This window comes from Zonotrichia leucophrys, chromosome 13 (assembly GCF_028769735.1).
Source record: "Zonotrichia leucophrys gambelii isolate GWCS_2022_RI chromosome 13, RI_Zleu_2.0, whole genome shotgun sequence".
Taxonomy (NCBI): Eukaryota; Metazoa; Chordata; class Aves; order Passeriformes; family Passerellidae; genus Zonotrichia; species Zonotrichia leucophrys.
Window position 1 is genome coordinate 6,196,797 of NC_088183.1, and position 24,546 is coordinate 6,221,342.

Below are 24,546 nucleotides of genomic sequence, written 5' to 3' on the forward strand. Positions count from 1 at the left end.
GATTCCAAAGCACCCAAAGGTCCCTCTCCAGACAGCACCCCCTCATTCCCCAATGATCCTGCCTGTCTGGGAGCTGCAGGGTGTTTTACAGGAACCATCCTGAGTCACGGGAGCAGCCCTGGTCAAGGAGGCTGCAGCCAGACCCGGCTCGGGGAGCCGATCCCTGCCCAGGAGAGGATCCTCCCTGCCCCCAGCAGACGCTGCTGCTGCCTGGGGAAGCGCTGCCGCCGCCGTTCCAGGCAGATAATCGCCCCTTCCCTGGCAAGTCCCTGCACGCTGCCGTGCAAACAGACCCACAGAGCACGGCAGCAATGCAGGGCTGAAGGGCCAGACACACAGACGGGCTCTATTCCCTGCAAAGGGGAAACAGGAGCTGTTTGTCCCCGAGGGAGGGAACTCACACATCCCTGCACACCCCTGAGCTTGCACCAAGACTGTGCTGCCCATCCTCACCCACACAGCTGGAACATTCCAGCCCCAGCTCACCCTCACCCTCAGCAGGGATGATCAAGGGGGTCACACCATCGTGGCTGTTTCTGAGGGCAGAAGGGTTTGGAGAAAACAAATCCAGTGCCACATCTCATCAGCACTGCCCTGACCTGCGGGGCCATGGAGGCAACACTGCAGCTTCAAGTGTTGGCCGGGAAAGGCACGTTTGGGAGGATGAGCTGCAAGATGGGCCTGCAGGCAGAACTTCAGGGCACAGGCAGAGCAGTGAGTCCACAGCAGGGAGACCCCTGTAGATGTTTCTTGCTGGTCCAGAGAGGCCCATGGTGATTTCCCTGCCCCAGCCTGAACATGCTGCTTCACTGGAAAACTCTGCATGCAGGTAACCCACCGCAGAACACTTTGGCTTCATTACATGGAGATCTTGGGTGGAACCAGGAAATGAAATCTCTCCCCATGATTAGGGAGAAAGAAGCACCCTTGCCAGCCAAGTGATGGAGCTCTGACATCCCCCAGAGCCTGGAAAGGCCCCATTGCTTCTGGCAGGGTGAGATCCCAGCAGCAGGACATCATGGTGGCATGAAATGTTGACAGCAGCTTATGGAGCGTTGCTGGCTTGTTTGACTGTCTGAGTGGTGTGAAGAAGGACAAAGCCAGGCACCATGCACAGCTCCATCTTCTGTCTTTCCTCCTGGCACAGCTCCCCCCAGCCAGGCCAATCCTCTCTGCTTGCCACCACAAATAATTCCACAACCCACCCCTTTCTGCAGGAGCAGGAGTTGCTCCTTGGGATAAACACAACACTTTTCTTCCCAACCCAGCCTGACTTCAGGTTGAGCAGGAGAGCTGAGGAGGCAGAGCCAGAAGTTTTCACCAGTTCCAGGCTCTCACTCACCACTCATATGGAATGAACAGCTGGAGCTCAGGAAAAGCTCTCCTCTGCTTCTTGTACTTCCTGGATCACTGAGATGGCAACCCATCCAAATGTGCTCTAAGAGACCATGTTTGTTTTTGTATGGAAGGCAGAAGTCCATCTTAGTATTCTAGCTATGAGGATTTTGGGGGTTCCATAGCTAGGTTGCTGCTCACCCCAAAGCATGATTTAATTAGGAAAGGTAATTTTGTTATTAAACCATCTGGTACATTTGGAAAAGCAGTTGTCTTTTGGATAACCAAGCCCTCCTTCAGTCATGTCCCTCATGGTCTGCTGCTTCATAGCCAAGGAAGTTTTTTTCTGAGAGCTAAAGCCAACCCTTTAGTCCCCTGCAGCCAACAAGAGCAGCACCATTCTCTGCCACCTCTGTGGGAAGGAACACCCAGTGCCACCAACCTGCTGCCAACAAGGTGGAGTTGTCAGTGGCTTTTGCATTCACTGGATACTGTACATTTTCTGTAAGGGGATCAGGTAATAACTGGCTTACACCCAATTTTTCTGCAGGGCCTGACTGATACACAGCTCATCTGTGAGCACCAGCCTCCCCAGAGAGCATTTCATCAGCAGAGCAAAGAGAAGGGATGAAAGAGGGGCCCTGTCACCACCTGGGAGAGCGAGAAGACAGTGCAGACAGGGAGAGCTGGCTCGTGGGTGGCATGCTGAGATCAGCACTGCTGGCCTTGCTAGCTGAGGGCTCACACCTTGCTCCACAGGATGAGACCAAGCCCCCACTGCTCCAGAGGGAACAAGGCACCTGTGCAGCGGTGAAAGGCTCCAAACTCAGGGAAATGCTGGTTCTTGCAGCAATCAGCTGATGCCCTGAAGCCAGGGGTTTGCTCACTTGCACCTTGGTGTGTCTAAATATAATACAGGGATTGTTCTGAGCCCTGCGTCAGCCCTGCTGAGATCCAGCCACCAATACCTGATTTTCTCGCCTTCCCCAGCTGTGAGACATGCAGCTTGTGTGAAGGAACTTTTCCTTTCCTTCCTCCCAAATGCACCTCCCAGTGCCACCACTGGCTGATCTGGCCTCCTCTCATGAGATGTCATTGAAAGGAAGCTAATTTGCAATTTCAAGGTACTACTATTTCTACTGTCACTTTCATAATCCTCAAAACTTCACTACAAATTCCCCTATAAATCACCTGAACAAACCAGCCGGAAAAATTGATAAGCTGTACATGTAAATCCAACTAAGTTTTTTCCTTCTTCTCACTCAGTTCAGACTGTTTCTGAAAGGCCATGATGAGCTGGAAATCAAAGTCACTTTCCAAGTGGAGTTAAATGCTGTGAGCAGAGCACCCAACAAGAACATTTGGAGCACCATAGCTACAGAGATTTCCCAAAACCCAGCAGTGTCCCACAGTGACCCATGGGGGATTGCTCAGTCTCACCATGCCATGCACATTTCCCCTCTCATTCCTAGTACAAACTCCCTTGATTTAATCCTAATTCCTGACTAATTTTGATTCCATCAAAACCACATTTTCTGGTGAATTTACCATGTTGCTCTCACTCATCTCCACCAACAACTCCAAATAGTCCCAATACACCATGGGTCAACTTCTTCACATCATTTTGGATTTGCACCATGAAATCACATGGATTTTCCAAGGGATTGGTGTTGTGTGATTTAAATTGACAGCGTTTAGTTTGAGACAAGTTCCAGTCAAGGCTGCACATGTGGCCAGAGGATCAATACCCTCCTGTCTTGTGAGGCTTGCTGGTGACCAGTAAGGTGCAGGCTTGCACCAACCACTCCTCCTCAAACGGGATGTTAATAGACCCTGTCTCTCTCCTCCACTCATTCCTGTGCCATTGTTGGGTGTAGCCTCATGAGGAGCAGCCAGGCACCTATGTGGGCAGTTTGAACTTAAAACTGTCCAATTTTCATACTATTTTTTTTTCCTCTAAAACTATACAGAGGGCTTTCTGGTAATTTCATCTGCAAAAACACACCAGAGGGGAAGGAAACTTTACTTAAAGCTGAACATTCATTTCCCATGTTGAGAAGTACCCTGTTCAAACCTCACTTCAGTCTAAAGGAGGAATATTAATATTTACTGGGGTTTGGGATGGAAAGGAAGGGGGGAGGCAGAAGGGGACAAATAGGACTGAAGGACCCTCACAGAAGAGTCCGTGTCCTTCCACCTTGGTCCAGCCCTGATCAACTCCCCCAGAGCCAGGATGCTCTACAAAGATAAATCCCCCAAAGCTCCTGTACGTTGTCTATCTCCCCACGCTGCCATCTCTCCTCGCTGCCTCCTGCCTTTTCAGGGCAGGACCCCCTTTTCATCCCCTCTCCTCCGTGCAGCACGGAGCCCCCCGGGGCTCGCTGGCACCAGCCGAGGTTTCTGGGGGCTCCCCCAACACAAACAACAACAACAACCACCTTCAAAGTGCCTCTCGCACGCAGCTGCTCCGAGGGCAAATTCAGGTTTCCCCCACCCCCTTCTACCCATCCCTCCTCACAACACCCACCTGGCAGATAGCTAAAAACAATCTTTGAGTTTTTCAGGTGTGCTGGGAGGGATTTACCCGACATATTCCGCCAGCCCACCACCACCCCCCGCCCTGCAGTTGAAGCCCTGGATTTCGGGTTAATCTAACAGTAAAAAGCGCTGCAATTATTTGGCTCTAAGGCTTGGGTCCTTGCCCGGTTCTGACACAGGCACACTCACAACTTCACGGAGGGAGCGGGCGATGCCCTTCCTCCTCCTCCCGCAGCCCGTCACGGGAGGGCTGGCGCTCCTGCGAGCCAGTTCCACCCCTCGCAACTTTCTCCCTCGCCGCTCCCGAGCGCTGCCGCCGGAGCTGCAGCCGGCAGAAGCCCTTCCTGCAGGGATCTCTCGGAGCCCTCTGCTCTGATCTGCCCGCACCATGGAGCCCCGGCGGGCAGCCAGGAGCTGCTGCTGCTGCTGCTGCCGGACAGGATTCGCAGCGCAGGGAGCGCAGAGGCAGCAGTGAACTTCAGGAGAGGTGCCTCTCCTGTTGCAACAGGTAAGGCACGCTGCTGGCCGGTGTGGGGAGTGAGAATGACTCAGGGAGCAGTCTGTGCAGCATGGATGGAGGAAGGCATGGAGGTTGAAGAGATTTAATCGTCAAACTGCTTTTGCATGTGAGTAACTTTTGCTGGGAGCAGCATTTACCTACAGAGAGAGCTTTGGGATGCAGAGCTCTTCATCTCTTCCTCGCTTCTGGCAGCCCTAGCACAGGGCTTATGGAAGGAGGCAGAAAAAGTTTCATTCGTGTTTGCATCTGGCTTAGCTGGGGAGCTCCAGCAGGCTGCAGCCAGTGCGAGCAGGTGGGCTCCAGGTATCAAAGGCAAAAGCGACGCTGCAGAGCAAGGCAGGTGTGGAGGGAGTGAGCACAGAAGCAATCCAGGTGTCTGAGCAGGGCAGGATTTCTGCAGGGAGCAAGCTTGTGCTGGAGTAAATGGATGAGGTGCAGCAGGAGCAGCGATGGCGTCTGGCTGTAGGCTCAGCTATTGGCCATGTCCAGCCCTGCTAACCAGGGTGAGGTGTACAGCTCCAAACTCTGTCCCCACGTGCCCCACTGAGCCACTTCACTGTCACCTTGAACTGGGCTATGCTTTGGGGATCCCCTGGGCTGTGCTTTGGGGATCCCCAAGTGCAGTCACAGCACTGGTTTTCCCCTGCCCAGCTTCCCTGTACGCCCAGCTAAGAGCTCCTCACCTGCCCTTGTGCCCCTCCACGATGGGCAGCAGAGCCAGGAGCTGAAGGCAGAGCCACCCTTTTTGTGTCTGCACCTTCATTCACTGCCAGTGCCTTCTGACAGGATGAAATCCCAGACAGAGCAAGCCCAGTCCCACTTTAGGGCGTGCAGGAATTATTTCCTATGTACATGTGCAGCCCTGATAAAGGAGGTGGAAATACAGGCAGGGAGGCCTGGGCACTGGGAGCCAACCCTTCCAAACTGCAGTTATCAGCTAATCAGCCTCCCGGGAAATTGGAGTTGGACTCGGTGGAGCACAGCACTCCAGAGGGGCAAAGATCAGCGGTCACGCGACTGGGGTTGCTTCAGAGGAAACCCTCAAAGAAAGCTCCTGCTTCTTTGCCTTTGTGGCTGCGGAGGGCTGAGAGTTCCCAGGTGGTGTGGAAATTCAGCCTGGGCAGGCTCTGCTGGGCAGGCAGGGCTGTGGCCAACGGGCTCCTGCTGGCCCTGGATCCTGCCAGGGGCACATGGATTGCTCTGTTCCCCCATTCCGGCACTCAGAGGGGCAAAAAGCAGGCAGGGGATGTGCAGGGAGCTGCCGTGGCTCTCCAGGCTGTCGGCTAGAGAGACCTGTGAGGTGATAGGGGCTCCATTTGGGATGGAAAGCAAACAGTCTGTACTGGGCTCCTGAGCAGGGCTGGGCTGTCTCGGGATTTGGGACAGCAAAGCCTCCAGGCTTGGCATTGTGTGCTTTTATCATCTCCTAATGTGCAGCACCCCTCACCTTATCGGGAATGGTTCAGGGACATCCACCTGTGTGCTGTAGGATTGGGGTTCCTGAGGCTCTGGGCAGAGAGAGGTCTCTAACCCAGCCAGGGATTCGGTCTCTGCTTCTCCCAGCCTTGCCTGTAGGCTCAGCGTGCTCTGTGACATTCCCAAAATGAGCCCAGCTGCCGTGCCTGTGGAGGGGAGAGCACAGCAGGATCCACTCCTGTCCTGAGCCTTTCCCTCACACCATGAATGCATTTCAAACCCTAATGTTCCCAAACCAGCGCAGCTCCCAACCCTGCAAACAAACAAGCACTGCTCATGTACGGAGGGAGAGTTCAAAGGAGGCACGACACCTGGAATCAAACATCTGTTAGGGACTAATGCATTTTGCATCCTGCTCTCCTGCCAACTGCTCCGAGGCAAGCGCTGCAGGATGGTTCCAGCTCCCTGCGTGCTGCAGCAATGGCATTCCCTGCTCCCTGCACCTCGCTTTGTTCCGTGCCACGTGTGGAGCATGCAAGTGCAGCTGCACCTTGAGCTGTTAGCACTGGGCTTCCTCTTGTATCATGGACAAACATAAGAGGATTAAATACCCCTGAGCCCTTTTAAATTTTTTAAACTGGGTTGGCAACATGGATGCTGCATTGTCTATTAACAAGCTGATCTGCTGAGCAAGCATTTTTTCCTCTAACCACACTTTTTCCTTGGCAATGAGGCAGGTACTGCTTTATTAGCAAAGAAACTTTCTTTAATTCTTGGAAGAAGGAGCTCCAGGGAGGGGCAGGCTGCAAGGGCTGCTAGGAAGGTTTGCAGCTCAGAAATGGACAAGGAGCAGGGTTGAAACAAACCAAAGGAAACACTTTTCTTTTCTGTATGGAGGGCATAATTAAATGGGGAACAAATTACCACAGGATGTTGCAGACACCAAAAGTTGTGTTCGGCTTCAAACAAGGTTTTGATCCATTTGGTATGGACGGCTCCAGTGAAGGTTTTTAAATGCAGTAGCCCAAGATCAGACAGGTACTTGCACTGATGCTGAAAAGTGGGAGAAAGGTTTCCTGTGCCTTCTTTTTTATGCTCCTCCACTAAGCAATCAAAACTGATCAGGCAGGGCTACTTGGATGCTCTTCCATTGTGTGACTATTTTTGAGTGGCTGGGTTGCACGTGTGACAGGAGCTGTGACTCAGGCAGCCCGGGAGACGCGGGTTGAGCCATGAATAGCTGCTCCATATGGCCCCGGTTGACAGGGACACTCTGTGCCCTGCCTGCTGGTCACAGGTGTTCCACGCAGTGTCCACGCACCCTTGCCGGCCCCACAGAGGCGCTGCAATGGGAGGAGATCACAGAAATACACTCAAAGCAGAGAGGATGGAGCAGGAGGGAGTGACCTGTGCTGGGAGCGCTGACAAGGACACACTGTGGCAGTGAGGCCAGCCTGGGCAAACGCGGCTCTCCTGGGGGTTAATATTTTTTTTCGGTGAAACACCGAGCTCCCCAGGGCACGGGGTGGCCTTGCAGCAGCTTGGACACAGCACAGGAGGTGGGAGGCTGCGGGCAGCTCTGGGAGCTGAAGGGTTTCTATCAGCTCGCAGGTAACCCTTGCATTCAATAAATCCCTGCTGCAGGGAATTTTTGTGGCACGGCTATTGGCGTGCTGGCCAGCCATCCTTGATGCCCTGATTGTCTCATTCATTTTTTTTTGTCCTCTGTGTCCTCACGCTGCCTCCAAAGGCAGGAAAGGGGCGGGAAGGAGCAGCTGGAGGCGGACAGATGGACACGGAGAGAGAGGGGCTGAGCAGAGAGCTGCGCTCCGAGCTCACCTGCGGGCAGCAGGAGGGAAGGACCGGCAGGATCTGGGCAGGGCAAGGAGAGAATCATCGATCAGGCAGGACAGGTGCAGGGAAGGAATTGGGAGCAGGACAATGAGGAGGAGTCAGGTGGCAGGCTGTGGGGCAGCGAGGGCTGTTATACTGCGGCAGCGGGACAAGGTGCCTCAGCAGCTTCACACCAAGGTGTGTGCGGGGCAGACGAGGCCGGGCTGTCCCTCCTCACCTGAGCCCAGCGGGGCACAAGGTCCCTCAGCAGCTTTCACACCAAGGTGCTCCTGGGCTCCTTCCCAAGGAATTTCAGCGGTTTTAGGATAACGTGTGTGTTCCCCACGGGGAATCGCAGAAAGGGCACTGGAGGTGATGAGGGCAGCGGCCTCGTTACCAGCAGCCAGGCTGAGTGAAGGCGGCAGTGAGGACTCACAGGGTCAGAGCCCCTTCACACTGGGCAGAGCTGCTGCTCTCCCCAGCCTGGAGTGAGCTGAGCCCTGTTGGTGTCCGTGGGTCAGGTGTGAGCTGTGTGTGGGACCTCGGCTCTCCCAGCTTTGCAGCACCTCAGTAAACAGCTGGTTTGTGAGCAGCACAATTCATGAAGCTCAGTTGCCCGCGGCGCTCCCTCTTGTGTGGATTCTCTGATGTCTAATAATCGGGTTGGGCTCACATTAGAGCTTTTTCTTCCAGCTGGGAGTCCTAATTTGGATTTCTCTCCTCTGTCCTGCTGCTTTTCACAAGCTTGTGCAAAGTTAACTCCTTTCAGGTCTTTGCCTATCTGGTTAAATGTGCGGATCTGAAGGGTACCAGGATTGACAGTGTGGTCCCACACACCCAAATCCTTCAGCAGTCTGCAGACAGGGGGATGATTATAGTGTAAGCTAACTTGCATCCCAAGCATGGGGAAAATGTGAAAGGCTCAGGATCAGTTTTGGCAGGAGAAAGCAATCAGAGAAGAGTCCAGGACCCCTTGTGGGCTCTCACAGATAGTTTGCAGTGACTGAGGTATGAGGTCTTTGGTGCTAAAGCCTCCATGGCAGCTGAATCACAGGAGGGTGAGTGGTGCACAGTCCCAGCAGCAGCAGCAGAGCTGGGGCACACTCATGTGAGATCCTGGCATGCTCCACCTGGCCCTTGTGCCAATGTGCTTGGGCTGCTGCTCTGTGGTGCCCAACCCCAGGGCCCCTCACACCCTGCCTGGTGAGCAGCTCCCACCAAATCTCCTTCCTGCCAGCACTGGCTGCCCCTTCTCCAGCCCCCAGGGCTGCTTCTTGTCCCAGCCAGCAGTGCCCATTCCCCTGACAGCCACAGTGGGATGTGCTGTCTCTCCCTGTCTCCTGGCTGTTGTCACAGCTGCTGTCCTTGTCCACCCCTCAACCCCCCCACTGGTTATCTGGGCAGTGGCAGCTTTTGGATCATAAGCAGGATTTACCCCCTTGCTCCCATCGGTGGGGAGAGCAGAGGAAAGGGATCAGGAATGATGTATAAGGATGGTTCCCTTTGCACATCCCTTCTTCACTTCCCTCCTGTCACACTTGCCCTGGGACAGGAGCTGCAAGGCAGCTGGCACTGCAAGGTTCCCTCAACCCCCAGACCTCACTGAGGGCTCTGGGGCTGCTCAGTTAACTCTAGAATTCTCTAGAATGATGCTGCAATGCCAAAACAGAGAGAGATCATTGACCCTCACAACTCTGCAGAGTTCAACTATGTTCAGGTTGTCCTGTGCCTAAAGATGAGCTTACAAAGTGACACCTCAGCTAGGTGACACATCTGGGCCAGGCCTAGGTGTTGGCAGCAGTGCAAAATCCAGCTCTCCCTGGGTTCCAGGCAGAAATGCAGATTGCAGGTGGAAAGGTGGCCTTTGGCTTCACCTATCTGGTGATGCTCTTGGACAGAGGATGGCCTGGGGGCAAAGACACACAGCACCTGCCTGCTCCAGTGAAGGGTCACAGCAGGGCAGCAGGAGCAGCATCAGGGCACAGCCAAAGCTCCAGGGATGGAGGAATGCGTGAGATGTCCCAGGAGCAAGGGGGTGAGTGGCTGGCTGGAGGAAGCCACAGAAAGATGTCATGGAGCAAGGTGCCTTTAGAGTCAGTCTGGCTCTGAGCATCCAACCTGTGGAATTTGGGGGAAAGAGGAGTTGGACATCAGAGTAACTAAATGCTTCCCAGCTGCCCTTCCCATGTGGAAGGCCATCCTGCTATCTCCTCTGTGGCTCTACTCATCTGTGTCTTGCACCACTCAAGGGGCAGCATCTCCCCCTGTTCCCACTGTCAGCCTTGAAGGGTGGTCCTGGCAGGACCCCCCATAGGTCCCCTGCTCACAGCACACCAGGTCTGGGGAAGGCAGGGCTGCCTCACAATGAAGCATTTTCACCAAGTCCTGCAGCAGTACAGAGAAAAAGGTTATCTCTGCCAGATCCTCCTCCCAGCCTGGGGCCCAGACTGCCCCACACCACTCAGTGTCTCACAGGCTTCCCCCAAACTCCTTCAAGGGAGTCTCTGTCCACCAACACCCCATAGAGGCTGCCAGCCCAAGCTCTTTGGGGTACCCAGACCCCCTGGCTTAAAGCTCCTCCCTGGTTCAGCTGGCAGATGATCGAAGGAACATCTGTAGTGCTTTAGGCCTGTACCTGTAGTGCTCAGGGACCTGTGTGTGACCTCCTGCCATGCTGGGCAGGCCAAGGAGAGAGTCCCTGCTCTGCATGCCAGCATGAGACTCATTAACCCACGGCTTTCCATGGCTCTGCAGCTGAGAAGCCCTCAGCAAAGCCCACCCCATCAGTGCCCAGCCCCTTTCCCCCAGGAACAGAGCTCAGCCATGGCATGGCTGTGGCACAGGTCTGGCACTGCCCTGGCAGCATTTCATGGGACACTGGGAGCAAGGACAGTCCTTGGAGGTGAAGGGAATGTGCTCCAGGTTCTACATGACCAGCCACCTTGCTCCAGGCTGCCCAGCAACCTGGAAACAATTTCCAAAGCCATTCAGAGATTGGAAAGTGGAGATGGGGAAGGAGCAGCCCAACTGTGCCTGGATGGAATCTGCCAGTCCAGCAGAAAGCTGCACCCACAGCAGCACAGCCCCCAAGCAGGCTGGTGCAGGCAGTTCTGCAAGCACCAGCCCTGCAAAACCATCCACAGGCGCTGGAAAACCCCGAGATACACTGAAGAAGGAAACACCGTAACTGCAGGGGCTCTTTTCATTAGTTTTCTGGCTTTGTGCAGTACCTCCAGGACGTGTTTCTCCTGTGCACTGCAAAACCAAGCAGAGACTGCACAACCAAAGGCAGGAGCAGGATCTCCGAGGATGGGATGGATTTGTTTGGTTTTCTTTCAAAGTCCAAGAAAACAGTTGGAGAGATACCCATCTCCACAGAGCATTCAAACCCGACGGGGTGACTGTGAGCAGCCATCAGGGAGCTCCCCAGAGTAAAAGAATCCAATTCCCACCAAAATCACTGTGGCAGAGGAGAGGGCAAACATTAACCAAGCAGCACAACCTCCCTGCAGGGTGAACAGGATATTTCAGCACTGGGAAGCAAAACATTTCACAGATATGGCCAGCACAGTGTCCATTGAACTCTGTGACTTTGCCACACTGAAATCTCAGGGATTGCTTTCTGGTCGGTCCTGTTTGGGAGCAGCTGTAAGGACATTGTCCCATCTGTAGCTGGACGCCTTCTGCCCCACCAAGCCAGAAGAACAATGTCCCATCTCCTATTGCCTTCCCAAAACCTTCTACTCACCATCTTACAGGATTGGTCCCTTTGCTCTCTGTCTCTGTTTCACAATGGCCATTGAAATGCATCGTTAAACTAATTACTTGAAGAGCCAGTCTCATCTCGTGTCTTTCCCTGTTCTTGCAGCCTCTGACAGAGAAGCTGATGTGTTTGGGGGTGATTTTGCTTGGTCCTTATCATGGGGAAGAGGCTGTTTATTGTATTGAAAGAAAAAGGGAGAGAAAATGGAGGAAGAAGGAAAACTTGGGATGCATGCTAGCAAAGTAAGGGAAGAGTTGTCTTTTCCAGTGAAAATGATGATTTTTCTTTAAGCTTCTGATCTCAAAACCTTGTGCCAAGCCCCCACCACAGCTCATGAGGGGAATGCTGCTCTGGGTGCACTCAGCACTTGCTTTGTTTTGTGTTTTGGGTTTTTATTGCTTTCAAATGCTCCTCTTGAAGGGAATCAAAAGGTGGGGCTGGGGCCACACCTGCTTCCTGGCAGGCTGCAGCACTTTTCTGCGATATGGCCAACAAACAGAGCAGCCCACAGCTTGCAGGAGACCCCTGGGAGGGCCCCCAGAGCCCCCCGGCCCTGCCCCAGCCCTTCACCCCAGCTGGCCAGAACAGCCTTTCCCTGCACCAAGCCCCCCAAATCACCATCTCCAGGGTCTCCCCACGCACACACTTTGAATCTCAGCACTGTGTTTGTTCCCTCGTTTCAAGCCCGACAGATTTGGGCATGTCTTTGACAGAGGTTCACAATTTGGATGTTAAATTTAGCCGCGCGCTCGGGCTCTGATTAGAGATACCCCGGCTGTTTACTGCCTTTATGGGGAGTTTGCATCCACGGGGCTGAGGGGAAGCCCCCCGAGGCTCTCTGATCCTCACCTGGTGATTAGGAGAGGAGGCTGAATCACCACATAATGATGCCTTGGTATTTCCCTCAGTGGGAGCGTGCCCTGCCTTCCTCACTCCATCCCACCGAGGGCTTCTCCAGCACTGCTGGCCCTCAATGCAGCAGCTCCAGCAGACCACCAAAGAGGATTGGAGCACTCAGGAGTAGAAATAAATGGTCCCATGAGGTGAAGAGACAGAGGCAAGTGAGGGTGTTCAAGTGTTAAATGCTTGCAGCTGATCTGGCAGCCTGAGGTGTGTATGGTCCTTGCCACAGGTCCCATGGCTCGTGCCCTAGTTACTGACAGCACAAGGACAGAAGGAATGGTTCTCTTAATCTGCGTGAAAAGTCTGATTGATTTCACCCAGTTTCCATCTGGAGATCCTTGAAATCCGTGGCAAGGACCCCTGAGCTCGGCAGTGCTGCTCCTCCCTGGTAGCCACCTGCATTTGGGAGAAGGGCTGGTAAATTTATTTTTTTGCTGGTTTCATGCTACGCACAGCTTTCAACCCACAGAACAGAAGTCATAGAAAACCCCTCTTCTGCTGGTTCATTCTGCTGGTCATCTTCCAGGGTCAGTCCCAACAGGATTTCCCCTGAAGCTGAGCCAATTCACCAAATTTCCCCTCTCTTCAGAGCACTCTCCCCCATTTTTCTGTTAAGTTTCCCTATGGCCCTTGGAAATGTCCCCATCCCACTTCTGGATAATTTTGCATTATGACTGTAGGGACTGTGGCATAAATGATTCCAGAAGCAGAGGACAGATCAGGGACATCACAGACATTTCCTGGTGGATCTATTGCACTTAAAATTGCACTAAAACCATGCTGGAGAAAGAGAAACAAGACCCTCAGAGCATGATTGCTTCCCAGTGCTGCCTACTAAGGGAGAAACTGCAGCTGCAGATCATAGGGGATGATTTCTGGGCCCAGGGTGGGAAGTTGCTGTCAGGGGATTCAAACTCTCTGTGCTACTGCTCAACTGAGCATGGTCCTGACACATAGAGAAATTCTTGTAAAGTTGGTGATGATGCCTCCTAGACAATTCTCCCCAGGTTTTGACTGTGTCTTTCAAAGTTTCAGATCACTTCCAGAGGAAATGAGGCTTCTGCCTCATGCCCAGATGCGTAGTCACTCTCCATCCCTCGTAATAACTGCTGAAGCCATTGATTGCTTTCAGTCCAGCTTGTAATTGGGAGCAAAGCTCTAAGAAATATTGAGGCCACAACAGGTTTTGAAAAATAATTATCTGGACAGAGGAGTAAAACCCTGCTAATAGAGAGGGGAAAAGCAGCAATGTTAAGTGAAGCCCTTCTTAGATGTCAGGAAATAACACAGGGAAGAGGGAGGTGAAGTGCATTCCAGGAGAGATTCAGACGAAAGCTTGCATCTTGTTAATTGCCAGAAAACCCACTCCTTGCTGAAGGTTATCCTCCCATGTTGAATTGCTGGTGCCCAGGAAGGCATGTGCTCTGGATCCAGCTTTTCTTGTGGTTGTGGAGTTCATAACGTCTCTGCTCTGCGGCTTCTCTGATGTCTTATGAGAGATGAGTTCACATTGCCGTTCGAGTGCAATTCAATTAAAAAGTCAATTAGCCCAGATACAAAGCCATCGGATTCATTAAGCCTGCTGTTGGTGGAGCAGCTCTGCTTTGGTTCTGGTTGATTCTGGTGCCTTGCTGCGCTCTGTGCTGTGTGGATCCTGGCCCCAGCCACGCGTGCGCAGCCTGCCAACGTCTCCTCGCCAGGTTCAGCAGTTGAAAATGCTGCACGGGAGTAGCTCTAGGCAGGTCCCTACATGCTGCGCAGCTCTCAAGGGCTGTTAAGTAACAAGCAGCAAGCAGAGCTTTTAAGAACATGGTTTTCGACTTCTCAGAAGGAGCCACAGTGCCCTTTCTGGGTCACCCATCTCTGCCTTCTGAGTTTTTATTTAATTTGAAATACGTTTGGGATTATGTTGTGTTTCCTAGAAGTGAAATGGTGGCGTGAAAAAATGAGTCTGAGTTTTGTCAAAACTGAATTGTGTTGATTTCTCTCCAACTTCTGCTAGTTTGACTTCAGCTTCAGAGCAGTTGTTTTGTAAAAGGATGACCACAGAGTGATTTTTGGATATTTGGCTTCTATTTACCAAGGAGAAAAGGATTTGAAGCAAATATGAAATTTACAGCTTTGTATTTATCAGTAATTAGGTACCTCAGTGGGAGAATATGACACATACTGTTAGTTGGGATCTAACAATTTGTTCCTAACATTCAACTTGAGTTACAAATTGAACTAGTTCTGGTTCTTAAAGAGATGAGTCTTGAAAAAGTGTCTGGAAAAACAAGTCTTCCCTGTTTAAATTAGGAATGTGCCAAATGACTGGCAGGTACTTGATATATAATTTAAATTTAAAACAGGAAGAAACAGTTCTAGATAAAGATCTCCTAGGATATCTAGGGGAAATATATGCACCTATATTTAGCTTATCCCTGGTTTCAACCCCTAACTGCACACACAGCAGCGTGCACTTAGCTTTTGAAAAGAACAGGCCTTGATCCTTTAACAAGCTCTGCAAAGCTCCCTAATAAAGTTGCATCCCTGTTAATCACATGTGTGCTCCCCAGTTCCTCCTTTGATACACCTTGTTCACAGAGATAAACAGTGGAGCCACAGCTGCTCGGGAGCTGTTGGAGAAGGGAGCTGATGGAGGGTGGTCATGGATAGCAAATCCTCCACAGGAATCCTGACCCTGGGGCTTTGCCATGAGAAGGCAACAGCCAGAGAGATTACTCAAGGGCTGAGGGTGACATGGGCAAAGTGTCTAGCTGGAAACCTGCTCCTTCAGTCAGCTCAGAGTGGGCAGCAGGGTCAGGCCTGTGAATCAGAAGAATTTTCAGATAATTGAGACAGAGCTTGATTAGAAAGTGAGAGAAAGCTGTTGGAAAGGCCACATTGTGGGGCTGCACATTCAGAAGGAATTTTTACATGGGACATTTCACATGGCATGTGTTCCCCATCATTGCTGGGGAAGGACCACACATCCTGTAGCACAGGGAGAGAAAAGGGAAGAAAACCACAGAGAGGTACATAAATCAGTTTGTATTTTGACTCTCAAAGATAATTTTCAGAAATTTCAGTGGAGAGAAAAGTTAAGATGGAAAAGGGAGGCTGGAGAAACAAAAGAAGAGGAAGTTTGGATTATGGGTGGGGAGTGTAGATATGCTGTTTGACTTAGGAGAAAGCAGAATGAAGGGAGGGCAAGATTGTTCACAAAATAGCAAGTTAGCCTGATCAGAGCATTTTGCGTGACTTAGCACATTTTCACCCCTCTATAAAGGCAGAAACTGAAGCAGAGAAAGTGAAGAAATCTGAGCCAGCGTGGGGATGTGGGAGGACAAGTCTGTCACTGGGACAGAGGGAAGAAGAGCTGAGCTAACAATTGTACCATGAAGGTCAGGGTAGACAGAGCAGGGAGGTGAGGCTGAGCCCTTGCAGAATTTTATCTGTAACACACTGACCTTAATGAGAATTACCAATGTTCTTCCTTTGACACCTGCAGGGCTCAAGGAGACACCACACCATGGAAGTCTCCATCAGGAGTCACTTCCTGAGTGTTGCTGTTTTCCTGATGCATTGTGTGGTCCACAAGGCCAGCTGTGAGAAGGGCAACACTTCCCCTCTGCACTTCACCCACTTCTTCTACAATGCCACCATCTATGAGAATTCGGCCCCCAAGACCTACGTGGAGAGCTACGCCAAGATGGGTATTTACAAGAGAGAGCCTGAGTGGGACATCAGGTACAGAATAGCTTCTGGGGACAACACTGGTCTGTTTAAAACAGAGGAGCACGTGATTGGGGATTTCTGCTTCTTGAGAATAAGAACCAGGAGCAGCAACACAGCACTTTTAAACCGCGAGGTCAAAGACAGTTACATGTTAATAATCAAGGCCACAGAGAGCACCTTTGCCTACGAAGCCTGGGCCAAAGTCTTGATCCATATTCTGGACAGAAATGACTTGAAACCTCTCTTTTCACCCCCCTCCTACAAAGTGTCCATCAGAGAAGACACTCCTCTGAAAACAGTGATCAGCACGCTCAGTGCCACTGATGCTGACGCTGGCCAGAACGCTGAGTTCTACTATGCCCTCAACACCAAGTCCAGCCTATTCTCTGTGCACCCCACCACAGGGGCAGTTATGGTCACAGGCAGGCTCAACAGCACCCATCGAGGCAGGCATAACCTGCAGGTTTTGGCTGTGGACAGAATGAGAAAGATCACGGAAGGGAATGGCTTTGGGAACTTGGCTAGTCTCACCATCCAGGTGGAGCCATCTGCCAGGAAAGCCCCCTCTATCTCCTCGGTGAAGGTGACATCACCTGACTCAGGTGAAGACTTTATCTATGCAACTCTCTCTGTAGAAAGTGGTGACTCAGAAGCAGGGATTGAGTTTGTGGATGGAGATCCGGGAAGACATTTCAGAGCCATCAGATCCTACTTTGGGAGCACTGAGTTCATGATTGTGTCAAACAAAGAGATAAACTGGTTACTTTACCCCTTTGGTTTCAACCTCAGTGTGCAAGCCAAGGACAAGAGCAAGCCACCACTGTTTTCTCCTGTCAGAGTTGTCCACATACCTCCCTCCAAGTACGTTTCTGCCAGGTTTGAGAAAGAAGTGTACCGGGTCCAGCTCAGTGAATTTTCCCCAGCTGGCAGCCAAGTTGTTATGGTGAAGATCACACCAGCTGTCCCAAATCTTAAATACATTTTGAGACCTACTCCTGACAGCACAAGCTTTAAGATCAATCCTCACACTGGGCTGATAACTACAGTCAGAGCAATAGACTTTCATGAGCAGTCTACTTTTGAGCTTGAAGTTACAAGCAGTAACAGTCACACATCCACCACTGTTATTGTTGACGTCACCGACTGCAACAATCATGTTCCAGTTTTTACTGAGTCTGCATACCATGGGACCTTTGATGAAAATGTCCCTCCTGGCACCAGCGTCTTAACAGTAAGGGCTACAGATGAAGACAGAGGAGACAATGGCTTTGTCACCTACAGCATAGCCAACCAGAAATCAGTTCCCTTTGTCATTGACTCCTATTCTGGTGTCATTTCCACCTCCAAGTCGATGGACTACGAGCTGATGCAGAGATGGTACCACCTGCGGGTGTGGGCGTCAGACTGGGGCTCACCCTTCCGCCGCGAGACCGAGGTGTACGTCTCCCTCACGCTGAGCAATGTCAATGACAACGCTCCTGTGTTTGAGAAGGCAAGCTGCAGTGGCACCATCCCACGGGACTTTCCAGTTGGGAGCCCTGTGGCCACGGTCTCTGCAATCGACAGCGATGAGCTGCAGCATATCAAATACGAAATCAAGTCTGGCAACGACTTGCAGCATTTTGAACTGAATCCCATCTCTGGAGTAATATCCCTTAGAATATCTCTGCGAGATCTTCCTTCTGAACAGCCACTTTTCTACTCTTTGAAAATAACTGCAACAGACGGAGAGAACTATGCTTTGCCAACATCTGTAAACATCACTGTGGTCAGCCAAGGCCTCCCTGTCCAAATGCACTGTGAGGAAACAGGAGTCTTGAAGCAATTGACAGAAACCATCATACACTCCATCGAGTCTCAGTCTCAAGGCCATGGGCAGGATGATGAAACATCTCTGAACTTGCACCTTATAAACCATAATGCTCCTAAGTTTGATGACAGCTTTCCACGATCCATTGATATCATAGAGACTGTTCCAATCAACTCAACTATTGCTGACCTTTCAGCCTTTGATCCTGACACTGGTTTTAATGGAAAATTGGTTTATGTGATCTCAGATGGAAACGATGACAGCTGCTTTACAATTGACCTGGAACTGGGTCTCCTTCAAGTCCTTTCTCCTTTAGATCATGAGCAAACCAGCTTCTACATTCTCAACATTACTGTGTATGACCTTGGCACACCACAAAAATCATCTTGGAAACTATTGGCTGTGAATGTGTTGGATACCAATGATAATACTCCTAAATTCACTCAAGGTGCCTATTGGGTGGCAATACCAGAACATGTAGCAGCAGGGACAACAATAGCTCAACTGAAAGCAGAAGATGCTGATACAGATGACAATGGGAGAGTAAAATACTCTCTCCTGACCCCCACGGACAAGTTTGCCATTAACAGTGTCACTGGAGAAGTGACAGTTACAGGTGCTCTAGATAGAGAATTGTGGCCTTGCTATGTGCTGAAAATAGAAGCCAGGGACCAGCCCAAAACAGGCTTCCAGCTGTTCTCTGTCACAGACCTCGTTGTGACTCTGGAGGATGTCAATGACAACACTCCACAGTGCCTCCCAGCCCTCAACAGTGTGAAGGTCCCCGAAGACCTGCCCGTGGGGACCATTCTCCTGTTTGTGGAAGCTTTTGACCCTGATGCTGGCTCTGGTGGGGAGGTGAGGTACAGCCTTATCAACAATGAGGAGATGATGTTTCATGTGGATAAGCTGACCGGGGCGCTCCGTTTGGACAAGGAGCTGGACTATGAGAAGAGGGACTCTTACAACCTCACCGTGCAGGTCAGTGACGGTGGGAAGCCCTTCTCTCGCTCTTCCCTCTGCCACCTGGAAGTGAACGTCATCGATGTCAACGAGAACTTGAACCCACCACGCTTTGCCTCCTTTGTCTTCAAAGGCTGGGTGCAGGAGAACAGCCCCAAGGGCACGTCAGTGATGATGGTCACAGCCAAGGACATCGACAGGGGCAAAGATGGAGAGGTTCAGTATTTCCTCCGAGAAGGCACTGGCCTGTCAGTCTTCCACATTGAAAAGGACACAGGTAAGGACTTCTTCATTTAATAGTGTACCTTGAAGGCTTAAGCTACCTGCTGTGTTTGGCTTGGCTCTTTACAATATTCTATGCATTCAAGCCTTTCTTGATAGTGCAGGGATTTACTAACTTACCCCTGGATCTGGGTAGGAACAAGCAGGGGGTTTTCTCCTTAAAATAACAGCAAATCAATGTCGGTCCTCCCCCAAAATACCAAGGTCTTCTCTATCATTTGTGTACCAGAAATTAACCTCAGCAGCAGCAGGCCCTTCACACAAGGTGGGTGTGAGAGTTTGTGTGTGCAGCAAAGAGCAGGAAGCAGACTTGAGACTGCTCTGTCATCAAGGACTGAGTGGTTTGAGTTCTTTAAATCCCTCGCAAACACTGCCTGTCCTTCTCCCAGGCACCATACGGACCATAGGATCGCTGGACCGAGAGGGAACATCTCACTACTGGCTGACAGTGCTGGCCCTTGACGTGGGAACAATTCCTCTGTCTTCTGTGACTGAAATTTATATTGAAGTCACTGATACCAATGACAACCCACCTCAGATGTCCAAACCTGTCTTCTATGCCTCTGTGATGGAGAATTCCCCACCAAACACATCTGTCCTTCAGCTTGATGCCTTTGATCCAGACTCCAGCTCAGAGGGAAAACTGACTTTTCACATCCTGACTGGAAATCCTCAAGGATTCTTCACCATTAACCTCATTACAGGTAAGACTGACCCAGCTCAGCATCTGTTTTTGAGGCTTCCAAATGCCCAGAGGATGTTACGTATTCAATATAAACAGCCCATACAGCTGCCTTTGTCACATTTCTCTGCTGCAGCAAAAGTCCCAGTCTCCAAATACACTCTGTGGGGAGTCTGAGGATTGAAACCCTCAACCTGAGGGCTGCCATTTGCATCCAGATGGCTCTTAGAATGACACAAATGTGCTGCTTTCAAAGCCATAAACAGTTGCTTTTAATCTTCCCCCTTGTAAACAACTGTTGCACATCCTGAGCCAGGGAACAACACCCTTCTGGAGGTGACTGTTCCTGACACAGACCCAGGCAGGATTAACAAAAATGAATTCCACTGCACTTAAAGGCTCCACCCATTCTCCAGCACCATTAATGTAGTAACTGTAGTAAGCCTCTTCTGCCATCTTCCTAGACTGTATCTTTCATCTGAGGATTATTTACCAGATCTTCCAGAGCCATCAAAAACCCGCTGATGTTTTGTGTAAACAGCTTCCTCAAACAATCCCAGCAGAGCTGACGTTGGGCCAGTCCTGCAGGGAAAGCTGTGCCGAGCCCTTCATGCCATCAGCTCCTGGGAGAGGAGGGAAGGGAGGGCACAGAGTATGGGAGAGGATTAATTGCATGACTTTGATCTCCTGGAGATGATAAAAGCTGTTCAGCTACTGCAGCGGGATGGAAGCTTGCTCTCAGATGAGGAGCTGGGTGGATTGGAAAAGGCTAGAGCTGCTCTCAGCTATGTGTTTCCAGTGGTGTGATGGCTCTCTGGCAGTGTTCTACAGCTGGCTAGGAGGGGGATGGAAGAAAGAAATTATTATTATTATGAAGTACTAAAATATTTTTGTCACAAGAACCTCATGGGGTGTGTTTACATGGCACTGTATAAATGCACCTGGAGATGTCAGCTAACTGTGATCATTGCTGCCCACAGCTGGAGCTGTCTGTGCTGCCAGAAACCTTTTAGCCTGGTCAGGACATTGCTCTGCATCCAGCTTTCCCACATAATCCAAACAGCCATGCTCAACCCAGCCCCAGGACAGCTTGCACAATGCAGGGTTCTGCAGAAATGTTCCTTCAGAAGCCCTGTGGCATAAAGCCACTGCCTGTTTGATGGGATGTGGAGCAGGATGGCTGTCAGGACACCGAGCTGGCTCCCCTCTTCAGCTGAGCAGCCAAGCACCCTGCAGGAAATGCAGCCTTTATGCTGCAGGCAAAGCTTTCAGCCCCATTTGAGTGCAAAGTCACATCCAAGGCTGTTCCGAAGCAAAATGAGTGACTCTGGCAAAATCCAAATGTTTCCTAATGAGACACCTCACCTCTGAGCCATCCCATTAATCCTACCTTAGACAAAAAAAGCTCTCCCAGGAATGAGTCATCTCCTCTCCATCTCTCCCTATACTGGGGTGATTTGCATGAGAAGAGTGATAAGTTTGTCAGTTCTGAAAGAAACTCATGGGCTGATCTTATCTCTTGGACAGTTGCTGGAAGTCTCTTCTTTAAACCCTGAGCTTGGAGGTTGTTTAAAGTCCTGCTTCCAAGCCTGATGAGGATTCCGTTATCCATTATTTTACTTGCACGTCACCCAAAAGAGCCTTTAATTACCTGTGAACATTGGCACAAACAGAGCAGTTATACCCTCATGTTTACAGTATCTAAAGAGAAGTCATTTGCTGCTGCTGTCAGGAGGAATATCCCAGCTTGTCTAACGTTCAGGGCCCTAGGCAGCCTTTTGGAAACCCAGCAGTATTTTCATTCTGCAGGCTAGTTGCTCCATTAAGTAGAATAAAACCATAGTCTTTGGTCTCAGCTTGGTAGTGCAGTGCTGGAAGATGAACTGCTATCATCCCCATTAGTGCAGGATTGTATTTAAAAAAAAAAGGTTATCCCATTGCAGGGCAGAGACTGTGATCAGACATCTCCTTTTTGCCTGTCTCACATGGTCATTGTCATCAAAGGACAGACAGATAAATACACTGGCATTGAAATAAGCCAGGACACGAGGGCCAGAGGTCAGTCTGGGTCTCTCCTAGGTAGGACATTTCTGGTAGTGGCCTCTAGGCAAAGGGAGAGGAGGAGGAGGAAGAGGAAGCTATTCTCATCCTGTGTCTTAATAGGAGTTAAGGTCCTGATGTGCTGCTACAACAGGTGTACCTACACCCAGAATTACCCTGCAGAATAGCCCTGGATAATCATTTAGGGCAGAGTGACACACTATTGCAGGTAACCTAATTCAGTTGCTGGTTCTGTGTTTGATTCAGTGCCTTGACGTGGGGTTGTGGAGACATAACCAGCAGGGCCCCTTGACTTCTCCTTCTGGCCTTGCAGGTGAACCAGGAACAGCCATGATCACTGTCCTGGCTTCTCCAGCATTCCCAAACACCACAGGAAGGCTGTAAGATCTCCGAGCTCTCAGTTCTCTAAAGAGGGTGGAGAAAAAGGAGGAAAATACATGAAAGGCTGATGAGAAGAGGGAACAAAACTGCATCGAGATGAAAGCTCTGTGCCATGGGCGATGGAATCTCTCCAGCCCAGGCTGGCAGCTGGTGTGGAGCAGGGTTTGTGGGAGACAGGGGTAGAGGGATACATGGAGAGATGGGCAGGTAGCAGGGCTTGGGGTATTCTTGTGCTGGAAAGGTTTTCAGCTCGTTTTGTTCAGGATTTGAAGGGGGTTTGAGTGCAGACAGGACCAGGAGGAACTGGGAGGCTGTGGCAGGACAAAGCCATTCATCCTGCTGAAACTCTGTTTGGACAATCCTCTTACTTTGGATTATTTGTTTCCAGCTCTTATCTAGTGCTTGTTCTTCTGGTGTTTCTTGTGCTGTGACAGTGTCCATTGGCTTCCCCAGGGTGTTTGTCATTCCCTGCAAGGAAAGATTTCTCTACAGGGAAGGACGTCCTGCTCTTTAGGCCCAAGGGATGGTTGCATGGCTGCTCCCCAAAATTAACATAATACACAGCTGAGCATGGAGCAGTGCACAGTGGGGTCAGAACAAGAGATGGGGTGGTAGGAAGAGAAGAATAAAAAGGTTAAATGGAAACAGGAGTAAGACAAGAGAAAGCGGGTCTTCCCTTCTCAAGCTCTTGTGAAAGCCTCAGTGCCTGCAAACCTGATTCTGGCTATTTTAACTATCTTAGATTTTCCCCCCTGCAGCAAGGGCAGGGGGCCAGTAACCTCCACCCCAGCCCTGTTCTTGCCAGCAGAAGTTATTATTATTTTTTGTTCCCTGACAACAGTGCCCTGGTAATTCTGGTGCTCTTGTTCCAACATGACCAGCCTTCCTCTCTGCCCTTTGCAGGCAGCAAGCAGGAGAGAGGCAGGCAGTCCTTCCTCACTGCTGTGTGTGGACAGGCTGCTGGAGCACAGTCTATGCCTGCCTGCATGCAGGCAGCAGAAGGCATTGTTCCTGGGCCCTCACCTGAATGCAGAGCTTGGCTAACTGGCCAGGTGCAATTAGGAACTTTGACAGTTGCTCAGTCTCTGTAGAATTCAGCAGAAACCATCAGGGCTTCATGTAAGCACACAAATACAGGACACCCACTCAACTCCATCACAGGTCCCATGGGACAGGCTGGATGGGGTTTTCCAGCAGGGCAGGGCACTGATAACTCACACACATGCACATGCACACACAAAACACTCATTAAAACTCAGCATGCACTTCCCAGGCCTTGTAGGGGACAGCAGAAAGAACCAAGGAACTGTGTCCCCAGGCCACAAAAGCTGATGGCAGCTCCCCTTTAATAACAGCTTCCACTTGCATTTTAGTCCTCTGGCCTCACAGGGTGTATAAGCAAGCAGCACCAAATGGAAATGTGCATTAATCCCAGCTGCCTCTCTCAGGAGCCGTGTGCAGGGTCCATCTCCCCAGCTCCAGGTGCTCCGTGCCCGTGTGAACACTGCTGTCAGTTTGTGCATCTCAGCACCGCGGCTCCAAACGGGAATTAGGGTGATTAACCCTAATTAATTAACCACAAGGCCTTTCAGATCCCAGGGCAGAGTGGTGACTGGCTCCAGAGCGGGGAACCAGGAGTAAGGGACAGAGTTTGCCTGGGGTCAGGAGGAGAAGCCAACCCTTTGCCTTGTGGCTCAGCAGATGTGAAGATAAAGCAAAAAAATTCCATCTGGTGAGACTCCCAGCTGGGATACAGCACAGGTTATGTGATAGAGAGCAGAGTCACCTCTTACTCCCCAGGAGAATGAGCATCTTCAGTGATACAGACATTCAAGTGTCATTACGTTCCAGTTCATCTGCCTTCACCACAGTTCTTCTCCAGCACTAGAAAGCTGAGCTATGATCCTGCTTTCTTTCATATTTTTCATTGAGTCATGGAAGAATTTCAGGCTGTGGCCAAGCAAATCCAGATAGTTACTCTAGAGTGGTTAAGTTCCCTTCCATCATGCATTGGCATGCAGTAATCCAGTACAAACTAGGTGTTAGTCTGCTGCAACTGGATTTTGGAATTTGATAAACCAGAAACATCCCCAGTGTGCACATGGGTGTCTGTTTTCAATATCTTTGTGTCCTGTGGGCAAAATTATGAAGCATTCCCTGCAGTAGCTGCAGTCCTGTCCTCACTACCAACTTATTGGTAGTGAGGACAGGAACATCAGAGATCTCAGTGAGCTGCTGCTGCAATTCCTTCTCCAGGCCCCCATTAGAAGAGCATTTCCATGAGTTTTGCTGCTAATGGAGCCATACAGCCTCTCACTAACCTGGGAAAATTTTAAAAG

General features: G+C 50.8%; 1 protein-coding gene across 1 annotated transcript in view; it reads left to right on the plus strand.

Annotated features, from left to right (window-relative positions):
• Positions 1–3,929: 3,929 nt before the first annotated feature.
• The window catches only part of FAT2 (FAT atypical cadherin 2), a 56,457-nt gene continuing 35,840 nt past the window's right edge, over positions 3,930–24,546 (plus strand). Inside the window, exons 1-3 of the mRNA XM_064724784.1 lie at positions 3,930–4,381; positions 15,802–19,078; positions 19,473–19,787. Coding sequence (XP_064580854.1) covers positions 15,823–19,078; positions 19,473–19,787 — 3,571 coding nt within the window. The 5' untranslated portion in view covers positions 3,930–4,381; positions 15,802–15,822. The remainder of the gene's footprint in view (positions 4,382–15,801; positions 19,079–19,472; positions 19,788–24,546) is intronic.